Raw genomic sequence first — 11,392 nt, 5'->3', positions numbered from 1 at the left:
CACGTGAAAAATTACAGGATATGCTTTTTTTCCATTGGTTGTTGCATTAAATCTCACCCAGATACAATGGTGCTATTTTCCGATTGGCTATTGTATAGACCATTTCTTTTTTTTGATTGGCTGATAAGTGGCAGGCTCGACTAAGAACTCCAGGGGAGACGCGCTTAATTCCTGCCGGTTCCATAGTGAGAGTGGCGCGGCCAGAGAAATTTTGGTTGGGTGCTGCGGCATATTAAATATATTATAAATATTTTTTTTCTGCGTGAGAAATACAATGTGTGGTGGGAGGGCGTGACAAAAGACCGAAATGAGTGACTGTCACGCTCAATGCGTGACACTTGAGAGCCCTGGTTATCTCTGAAGTAGGCTACTTGTTCAACCTCCACATCTATTCTAGTCAGCTGTTTAGAGAGATACATTCACCGGGAGCCGGGTGCCAAAACGGAAATGCAATACCTACAAGATCCATCTGGGGCTAGGTTTGACCACCGTTGTCCTCTAACAATCTCTAGCAGAATACCAAATACAATTTCTGCTCAAACTGAACTTTTACAATAGGAAGCAATGGCTGGAACACTGGCACGAAAGGCGGTAGACCACCTGAAAAGCAAGGAGTTCAGGGATTATTTAACAAGGTATGGGAAACTGTTTGTTTAGTTCAACATTTTTGCCTGCTATAGGCTTCTTAGTCTAGCCAACTTGTCTAGCTAGTTTGGCCTACACTAGCTATTCGTTAGCCGACCTGTACTGTTCAGTAACTAATCCTAAACCGTCGTATTAATTCGCCAACAATGAATGTCTAGAGCTGTGCAATGTAGGTCACTGTACAGTACTAATAAGACTTCTACCCAACGTGTCATCTTTGGTATAGTTGCTAGCTAGTCTACTGTAGAGGTTCTTCTTTGTTTTAGCTGGAATTTTATCAAGTAAGGATTTAGCTTACCCATGACCTTTTTAATACCGTCAACAGTACTCAAAATTTACTTTGTACTGTAAGGCTACATGCCAACCTAGGTAAGTCTCACTTAGCGCAACCTAGCTAGCACGATAGTTTTTTAACGTTAGCTGTGCACTACTTTAGTGTGTCAAACCCCTTCGGTATGTTCATTAGCCTCCCTACAGAGGGCACACTGGTTTGTCAGAAAAATAGACAATTATTTGTAGACTAGCTAAGAAGGCAACATTTGTGAGGACAATAATCTTTCTTTTGAGCAAAATCCACTGCGTTAGTATTAGCATATTTGTATTTTCAGACAGTGAAGAGGGGGAAACGGTTCGTTTTTCTGGACGTGCGTTTATTTTCTACAGCTAATAGCTACTGTATAGCTAGAGGCTTGCACCACATGTCTGTAAACTCAACTACTTGTTCGACAAGCTAGTTAGGTCAAGGTAACGTCAATGTGAATGTCTTAATCTGAACTGGGCTGAGAACCAGCATTTATTTAGATTAATATCTGAGTGTTGCCATGGTTGCATGTATGTTTACCGTTTTAGCTCTACTAGTCCAGACAAATTGCAACAGAAACAAACTCAACAGATTTTGTATCCTCAATATGTCCTGAGTAAGGAAAAGAAAGCCCAGAAGAATCCTATTACAGTAGTGGAAAGTTTCGAAAAGGACCCAGATATATAGCCTATTCATTCTTTTTCTCATGTGAATAGGCTAAAACTTTTAACCTTTTAGATATCACTATGAAAATTACTGAGTTGATTACTTACATTAAGACAAACAAAAAATGTATTACGATGTTTTTGGGTTAAATGAGCAAATGTCTGGTAGAATCTTGTTGACATCTTACAGTAAAAGACAGAGGCAAACAAATGTCACCATAAGGGGCAGAGATTCAGTCATTCATTCAAGGTCCACTCAACTGTCAATCAACTGTCACTAAGCTGTCACTCAGGTAAGAAATATTTTATTTTTTCTTTCCCCTATATGGATTATTCAACCTACATTAATAAAACATACCTGGTGATCAACTACAATTTATTGGAAACATCTGGATGGGTGTTGAGCTGTGGTACGATTATTATTGGTGAAACGACCCACCTCCAAACCCCATCTCTGCAATAATAATTGATAAAAGCTGGTTTCTTCCTGCCTCTATGTATTAATGCCCATGGGTAGCCTAAATGGGTTCCATTCAGACCTTAACATTAAGTATTTTACTGTTATATGTGTTGAGGTTCAAATCAGGAGAAGGATACAAGGTTAAATGCCGGACAAAGTTTTTAAAAGTTTATTGATAATAAATGATGCAATCAACAATGAATACAACACACCAGGATGTCTTCAGTCTAGATCGGTGATACCAGTCAATGTTACCAGTCCCGCTTCATAGAGTAGAGTAGACAAAGGCCTTTGGGAGAATAGTTGACGGAAGTCAGAGAGAGAGTTCTGCCCAGTCCCAATTCTCTCTACCTGTCCTCGGGAGACAGTTCTAGTAACCCCCAAGAGTTTGTTAGGTGATTGTTCAGAAGACCATGGGGAGGGGATTTGGTTATCCAATTAGGTGTCCAGGGCGTTCGTGGTGGCACAGGGTGGGCAGTCCAAGGACCTGATGATGGGGGGGGGGGGGGGAGACAAGACCCAAAGGTCTGATGCAATCAAGGGGGGGGGGGGTTCTCCAAGGTAGGGAGTAGATCATCCCAAGGTCCTGATGTGTCCTATTGTGCTCACACCAGTCCCAGACATCACCATTTGCCTCCAAAGTCTGCGTGCTGACCTTCTGCATTCTTACACACACCAGAGTTACAATTCAGCATGACACATTTACTACACAGACTCAGAAGCATCCTGTTGCATAGACCCATTTGTTCTTAATTAAAGCAATTGATCACATTAGGATATATGTTTAGTATTAAGCATTACACAATTGATGTTATTGAGGTATTGATTTTTTTAGCAGCATTGGATTAGCAGAATAGATATAATTCCTTCACATATGTCAACAAGATGCAACAAGACATTTTCACCTGGCTATACCCAACGTTTAGATCTGTTGTGGTATTCATGCAAATTAGCACATACCTAATTAGATTATTCACCGTTTGCCCATGTTAACAAACAATTTCAAAAAACTTGTAATACATTTTTTGTTTGTCTTGATGAAAGTAATCAACTCGTGACAAGATGACAATTTACTTGGTGATATCTAAAGGTAAAAATCTTTACCCTATTCACGTGAGAAAAAGAATGAATGAATAGCCTATATCTGGGTCTTTTTTGAAACTTTCCCCTAATGTGATTCTTTTGGGCTTTTTTTTTTTCCTTACTCAGGACATATTGAGGATACATCAGTTGAGTTTGCTTCTGTTGCAATTTGTCCTACCTTTTTTCATAAAATGACTGGACTATACTGTCTTAGCTCTTACCATCCAATTATGCACTTAAATGCCCCATGTACAGTACCAGTCAAATGTTTGGACACATTTTCAAGGGAAGATGGTACTGTATTTCATGCAAGCCCTAACAATGTTTCTTTTCTCATTCTTGTTTGTGTGTCCTGACTGCAACCATGACAAATCATATTGATTAGCACGGTAAGGATTCTGATCTCCTTCCACAAGTTTAAGCCATGTTACAGAATAATGTCATTCGATACAATCTACTGATTGGTTGACTTACCTCAAGCCTATTATATTAGTTTGTTGTACATGTATGCATTTTTTTTGTAAGTACAGTTGCCCCAGGATAGTCATGAGTTTAACTATCTACAAAATAGTATGGAGGGAACAAGGCTTCTAAAGTGTTACTGTTCACTCCTCTGCAGCACTTCTGGGGCCCTGTTGCCAACTGGGGGCTGCCTATTGCTGCCATTTCAGACATGAAGAAAAGCCCAGAGATCATCAGTGGCAGGATGACTTTTGGTGAGATGACTTCAAGACACAAATGCATAAACACACACTCTCTTAAGTAACTCACTTCTTAATTCCTCTTCTGCAGCCCTGACCTGCTACTCGCTGCTTTTTATGAGGTTTGCTTACAAGGTCCAACCCAGGAATTGGCTGTTATTTGCGTGCCATCTGACCAATGAGACTGCTCAGCTCATCCAGGGAGGCCGACTCATTAAATACAAGTATAACCAATTGTTTCTGTGCTGACAGTGACTGCTTCATCCAATAAATATAAAAAACTGGCCCCATTAAGCCCACACTAAAGTTCTCAGTCTTACTAGTTTATGGAGGTCAAGTATTTGAAGAGGGCCTTGTATTTTGGCTTTGCAAATATTACATTCAACTCTGTGTTAAACAAGTAACTTCATTGGTGCAAGGTTATAATCAGTATCAAGTTCACCTAATCATGGCTGGTGAAAATATGCATAACTCAATGTCTCCCTATCATTGTCAGTCATTAATTTTAAACAACGCAATAAATTATTCAAAGTCCCATCTATTGCAATGTCAAAATACCGATATTTAATTAATATGTTCTTTTACAGCATGGAGAAGAAGATGGCCTCTTAGCTCCAAAGCATCAGACTCCAGTATTTTCCTGGGTACACATGTTCTACTCTACCAAAACATGTCACTCCCACCTAAATGTTTTTTACTTAATTATTGATGTCTCTGAAATCAATCATCCAAGTTTCATGCAGAAAATTTGTTTTAATTGTTTTACAGCATCACACATAAGTTAACGAGATTAAAGATGGAAAAACATCTACTTATACAGTTGACCGAAGATAATGGTTAACTGTATGTAATGGTATTTTGTCATTTGATTAATTTATTTGCTATAATATTTCCACACAATCTCTGAAGTTACTACTAGTAAAACATTTAATCCAGATAAACATGAAAATTACAATGTTTTTGGTTTCTCTTCTGGAATTGCCTGTGTAACCACTTACTGTATGACTAATGATGAAATAAATATTTTGAGGAATGTCCAGTGCTAGCTTGTTTCAATACATTTTATTGGTAACTTGAATTTGACAGGATAGTACACACATTTAATTTCAGTCCCTGAAAGGGGTCAATTATAAAGGCAATTGGTAATCTCCAAAATAATATTATAAACACAATTATTATAAATGACATGTTTAAAAGGGCTTTGTTTACTTTAGTTCAGAATCAATTACACTATTGTACACAATTATACGTTCTAATCATTACACATCACACTGTGGTTGAGTCTTAATTCCACACATACTAAATGTGCATACAATGCAGTGCTTTCACTCATCAACATCCAGTAAAGTAACAAACCTAATTAATAGATGGTCACAAGGTAATCCTTATTGTCACCAGACGGTTGCAGTTAGTTAAAGGTCGTCACTTGTAATGACTAGCCCGTTGGCGATCTGGTTCTCTAGAATAAGCCCCTCATCATCCTCCTGCACAAACGTTAAAGCAGAAACAGCAACAAACATAACCATCACAAAAAAATAATAAATACATTTATAAAAATAAAAAATAAAAAAACTTTTCTTTATTATTAATTTAGCAATACAGATACAAACACATACCCCTACACTCCTCCATTGCTCACTTGGAGATGGATTCTTAACTGGATATACTGTATATTTCCATTCTAGTCATTTAAAAAATTTGCTTTACAACAACGTAATTGTTTAATGGTGTTGTCAGCTAATAATGACAGTAAGGTGTTTCTTACAGTGCAGATGTTCTTTTGTTAAACTGTAGCAGTATTAATTATGTGGGTCACTTACGTCGTTCTTTTCCTTATAGTCTTTTTCTGAACTCCTGTAGGACACCACGTGGATCAGAGTGTAGATCCTGGGGAAACGCAGACAATACACAGTCACAGGTTACAAGAACTTGAAGTCTGGTCTGTGTTCTTACTAGAACAGGAAGCATGCCGGATGGTGCAGTACATCAGTGTTTCTCTTACTATTTATAAAGATATATTACTCCTTGTCTGATATGTTTGGCTGTGTGCATGAAGGAGAGCAAATGTTTGACCTGTGGTAGAGCATGGCCAGGAACTGGATGATCAGCAGAACAGCAAAGGACAGCAAGAACATCAAACTAAGAGGCTCCACCTTCAGATAATCTTCAGCCTGGCTTCCATTTGGGTAGAACTTGGGAATCTTGATGCTGATCACATCATTTCCAATGGCTTGGAGGAAGAATGTAGCCACAACCCACAGAACATTAACAATGAAATACAGGAACACAGCCTGTAAAAAAACAACAACAAAAGTTTTTGCCATAAAAAAATTAACGTTTTGTGTATACGTAGAATTATCGACAATTACTGAATTAGGACAGGAAGTTTGAAATCCCACCTTGTTCCTGAGGGACTTAAGCTCTCTGGTTACCACTTCCTTTTGAGCTTTGTCATCGACAATAGGAGACAGGTACCTCTCAAGCAGCTTTATCCAGAAGTCAGTCTCATCCTTCAGACACACAGGACAACACAAGATAGTAAACACCCAAGCTCCGGTTTACAGTGCTGCTCGAAAGTTTGCGAAACCCTACAGAGATAGTATTTTTGTAAAAAAGAAAAAATCTTAGTAAATGTATACCTCAATTCATAATACTGACATTATAAATAATGGACTCAAAAGAAAAGGATATTTCTTTGTTTATCTAACAAAAGTGGGTGATTTAACAAAAACTGATTTCATGTGTGCAAAAATATAAGTTAATAGGGTATCACACGCACCTCCTTTCACAGCAATAACCTCAACCAAAAGGTTTTTGTAGCGACAAATCAAATGTACTTTTTTTTTTAATCAAATTTTTTACCACTCCTTGCGGAATGCAGCCAGTCGAGTGAGGTTGGATGTGCGTCTGCATGAACTGCCCGCTTCAGATCCTGCCATAGCATTTAAATTTGATTCAGGTCTGGGCCAATCCAAAATACATATCTTATTCTCCCTCAGCCATTCTTTGGTTGTTTTGTTCGGATCATTATCATGTTGCATAAACCGTTTTCAAATTCATGATTCTCTGGACTATGTGGAGTTGTCCAGGTCCCGAGGATAAAAAGCAAGCCCAGATCTCAATGTTCCCACCAGCATGCTTCACTGTTGGGAGAAGGTTCTTATGGTTGTATGCAGAGTTGACTTTTTTGCTAAACAAAAAAACGGTTTTAGTTGTGACCTAAAAGGTACATTTTTGACTCATCTGTCCAGAAAGCTTCAGGTTTCTCCAGGTACTCTCTGGCTAAGTTGAGTATGGCAGCTTTGTTTTTTTTAAGCAGAGGCTTCTTCCTAGCAACCCTCCTAGAAAGCCATGTTGATTGAGATTTCTTCTTATTGTGGAAGCATTCACATTTGTCCCAGATACAGGAAGAGAGGTCTGCAAATCCCCCAAAAAACTTTTGGGTTGTCTTTTACCTGAATTATAGGAAAAATCTTATCTTCGTATCAGAGGTGGAAAAAGTACTAAAATATTGTACTCAAGTAAAAGTACCAATACTTTGATGACATATTAGTCAAGTACAAGTGAAATTACCAATCTGAAAAAATACTCAAGTAAAAGTAATAAGTAGTTCATTTAAAATGTACTTTAAGTAAAAGTTAATTAGTTACATGTAAAAAAAAAAACTGTCAAACGGGGCGGGGGAAGGGGGGATCTCTCCCATGTAGTGAAAATAGGACAACGGGTCATAAATCCAAAACTATTTTGTTTTTAATTAAAGAAAAATCTATAAAAATGTATACAAATCTATACAAATGCAATAACAACATAAAACATGTCACATATGACATGTAAGACCCTTATAAATATATAATGTTCAATTTTAGAACAGAATATTACATAAAATGTTTTCAAACAATCAATTGAAAGTGAAAGTACCATAGCCTACATTGTTAGTGCTGAGGGCCATCCTTCTTTTCTTCACAAACACAACAGTTAATAAGCACATCAAGGCCAAATCAAGTGTTTGACTCCATATATGACCAAAATTGCATTGCATTTTCAAAACAATTTGTTCGGTAGAGCCGATCAAAGGCAAATCCGCCAAACGAGACGTGAGAGGGTATCTCAGCAACCAAACTTGGGTTTCATCGTTCCCAAGAGGAGCAGAGTAGGCCTGCAGTGTTATACCAGAAAAATCACTTTGAATACTCAGTACTCTTGAATGCAAACAGATGTTTCAACCAAACTTGGTGTGTTGCATGAGTGCAACAGATTGTTGTGACTTAATTGTTGCACAAGTGCTATGGAGGCCATGTCCTGCTCTGGACTGCTTGGCCCCTCCATTGCTGCTTGCAGCTATGTTTTAATATATGTATTTATTCCTGAATTGAATGTTTTAAATCAAATGCAATTTCATTGTCCAATATTCAAGTCTAACTTACTGAATTTTATAGCGAAATATGTTTGTATTGAGTTGTTTCTGGTTTGAGTAACCTATCAATCATCAATTTTCTGTGTTCATGTTCCTCATATTCATTGCCATACAGACCAAAGGAGTGCTGCTGTAATTTGTGGCAATTATTATTTATTTTTTAACAGGGTGTTGTTTGACATACAACTCTACTGGGGCACAGGCCCCTATTCATATCCCTTTTTTTTCTTTCAAGCTTGTTGCGCACAATGCACTGCTAGGATATCAGCTTTGGCAGGGACACAGGGCCGGTCCTGCTGGTGATAAATCTTGCCTAGGGCGCCAAATTCAAATGTGCTCGGACCGGCACTGCAGGGACATCAATAGTTAATGCGAGCGTGCACATTTCTTTCGCATTAATTTGAGCGCAAATAATGTTTTTTGGAGCTTCATGTAATATTGTTTTTATGTTGTAGTAAAAATAAGATGATCGGTAGGCCTATATTTTAGAAACTTTCTTTTGTTTGGAATGTTTTCTTAGCCTACCTCAATTCTGACTTGTTTGCCGAGTCCGACACTTGGACTTCTGTGTGCGTGCAGCAGTGACTATTTGGCAAGCTCAGAAGAGCGCGCTGACATGGAATTATGCGTGCATCGGTTTGTGTTTTTGGTTAAACTGCTTTGATTTTACAAGCGTTGATTGGGATATTGCTTTTATTTTTTCCGGGATTATCAATCTAAATTAATGCACTAATAAAGTAAATTGTTAAAACTCAAACTTTAGATTTTACTGGGGCACAGCAGATTTATACTGGGGCACCTGCCCCAGTAAAAAGGGTCTAACGACACCCCTGGTCTATGCCATCCTAATTTAGGAATCCTAACTTGGGAAATTCCTAGGTTAGGATGGTTCTGTAATAGTAATAGTCCTATCCTAAAATGAAATATGATTTTTTTCCGACAGGAAACACGTTTCTGTGATACCAAAAATTCGGAGATAAGATTTCAGACGTTTCTGTAATGAGGCCCCAGAATCACAAATACCATTGTAGATGTGGAATTCAAATCTCAACATATTGTGCCAAAGGTCCCAATGCCTTAATGCTTGACCACCGACCCTATTCTGACTATTCTGGAGTAAACATTTGTCAGTTACAGTTGTATAAACATGCACAATATGCCTTACCTCTGTCAGTTTCTCCACCTGAGGGGCAATAAGTGTCTTCTCGATGGCTCGCTTCACCCTCCTCTCGAGTCGCTCAGCTCGATTGGTCTTCAGGATCCGTCGTGCCTGCTCGTCCAGAGCATACTGCAGTTCCTCTAGCTTGCTCTCTGAAAGGATATCTTCTGGTCCCACCCTGTCCTTCAGTTCACCATTTACTGTGTCCGTCAGCATCATAACAAGCTCTTCACACACATCCTCCTGGTTTTTGTTACGCAGTGTGTACCTGAGAAAGAGTTATGTACGTATATCTGTACCTGGATACAGAGCTTGTTAAAGAACTGACCTGTACCTGGATATAAAACTATTGTTATACAACTAACTTTGTAAATATATATAGCACTAGAGTTATAGAACCGACCTGTACCTGGATGTAGAACTCCAGGTCCAGAACTAACCTATAACTGGATATACAGTAGAGCAAAAATAATAGAACAATAATAGTAGAACTAACATTTAACTGGATGTAAGGCCTACCTGATCTGCTCTTGCAGATTCCTCTTCATGTTGGCATAGGTCAACTTCTTTAAGAACTCAGTCTTGACTGGTTCCACCCAGTCTGGTATGGCAAATTGAAGAGAATAATGTCTGCATTTAGTATTAATAGCTATTATAATTTGAAACAATAGTTGTGTCAATAATGTGTCCAAAAGTAAAACCTTCGTGAAAACTAAGATAGGTATTGTATTATGTAAACAGCTGAGCTGGACTGTGGTACCACCCACCACTATCAGGGACCAACTTTGTCTCCACCTGCATAGTGTCATCGTAAAACATTGTCATAGTGTCATCGTCATCTTCATTGTCATCTTCATTGTCAAGGCTGGAGTTTGTACTGACATTCTTAGAGATGCTGTCGTCACTCCTACTGAAATAGTTTATTATTATATTGATATAATTTTGAAGTGTCATTCAGACTATAATCAATCCTGAGGTCCTATCAGTGTACCTATAGCCTGATGCTGAGTCTCCATCTTCATGCTGTAGTTTGTTATCAGAGAAACACCTTTTGCCACTTGGATAGATCTCCTTTCTGGCATCGTGGTGTTTGTTTCCTTCCTGTGGGATCTGTAGTACTTCCTCATATGTAGATGAAGGAGGGACTGCCTGGGTCTTCTGACTAATGGCATTCTGCATCTGTTGCAGAATCAGATTATCTGTCTCTTGAGTCACCTGTAATGAGATGAAAATGATAGTCTATTAGAATACAATCTTTATTTTACGTCGTTCCTGAGCACAGCTCCCCACCATATCCATACAAACCTGTATTTTCACGTCCCAACAGCAGAGTTTGCAATTACGGTCACAGAGGACACTCTGCATCTTTTTCTCCTCCATCTCTTTGCTCGATTCCCTGGTGCCCCAAGACACTATGTGCATGTTAACCAGGGAGTAGATAGTAAGTAGCAGGTAGCCCGATGGGATGCAGATGAAGTACATTAGTCCGTAGATGATCATGCTGAACTCCTCTGGGTGCAAGATGGCCGTAACCAGGTACATGATTGTCATGGAGACCAGGAATAGCCCTGTGGGTGTGAGGAATGTTTCTTGCTGAACCATGTCACCTAGAGGAATGACATACAGTGACATGACGTTAAAGGTCACATGACATGCTGTTTTTGGATGCTTTTATATAGGCCTTAGTGGTCCCCTAATACTGTATCTGAAGTCTCTTTCCCGAAATTCAGCCTTGGTGCATAATTAAAGCCACTACGAGCAGTCCCACAATGAGCTTTCCTCAAGACGCGCTGTTTCTGTGTCTGTAGCTTTAAATGCTAATGAGATGGAGAGGCGGCACCATGCGCTAATGTTTACAGTGGATGTATCGCAATGGCTCGTAGCCCCGTTGCTGTAAGATGCCTCGAATTTGCCCTTTCTCATCTGATCACCCTGGTTTGCAGAGGTGCACACTCATAGTCATT

The 11,392-nt window shown here is 38.9% G+C and overlaps 2 protein-coding genes across 4 annotated transcripts in view; one reads left to right on the top strand and one right to left on the bottom strand.

Annotated features, from left to right (window-relative positions):
- Positions 1-442: 442 nt before the first annotated feature.
- Positions 443-4,892, top strand: mpc1 (mitochondrial pyruvate carrier 1). Its single transcript, XM_062463298.1, has 5 exons — positions 443-635; positions 3,540-3,543; positions 3,774-3,870; positions 3,947-4,079; positions 4,443-4,892. The coding sequence occupies exons 1-5, from the start codon at positions 565-567 to the stop codon at positions 4,465-4,467; spliced, it is 330 nt and encodes a 109-aa protein (XP_062319282.1). The 5' UTR covers positions 443-564; the 3' UTR covers positions 4,468-4,892.
- A 6-nt stretch (positions 4,893-4,898) lies between these two features.
- chs1 (chitin synthase 1) overlaps positions 4,899-11,392 on the bottom strand; it is a 47,858-nt gene continuing 41,364 nt past the window's right edge. For 2 of the 3 annotated variants that reach the window (XM_062463263.1, XM_062463266.1), the window contains 9 exons: positions 10,734-11,035; positions 10,420-10,643; positions 10,196-10,338; positions 9,948-10,029; positions 9,435-9,696; positions 6,255-6,365; positions 5,929-6,146; positions 5,676-5,742; positions 4,899-5,339 (listed from right to left, as the gene is read on the bottom strand). In XM_062463263.1, the coding sequence (XP_062319247.1) occupies positions 5,268-5,339; positions 5,676-5,742; positions 5,929-6,146; positions 6,255-6,365; positions 9,435-9,696; positions 9,948-10,029; positions 10,196-10,338; positions 10,420-10,643; positions 10,734-11,035 (1,481 nt within the window). In that variant the 3' untranslated portion in view covers positions 4,899-5,267. The remainder of the gene's footprint in view (positions 5,340-5,675; positions 5,743-5,928; positions 6,147-6,254; positions 6,366-9,434; positions 9,697-9,947; positions 10,030-10,195; positions 10,339-10,419; positions 10,644-10,733; positions 11,036-11,392) is intronic. The other variant, XM_062463264.1, reaches the window with a different exon arrangement.

Source organism: Osmerus eperlanus, chromosome 6, assembly GCF_963692335.1.
Source record: "Osmerus eperlanus chromosome 6, fOsmEpe2.1, whole genome shotgun sequence".
Classification (NCBI taxonomy): Eukaryota; Metazoa; Chordata; class Actinopteri; order Osmeriformes; family Osmeridae; genus Osmerus; species Osmerus eperlanus.
This window is presented reverse-complemented; position numbering and strand designations above follow the sequence as displayed.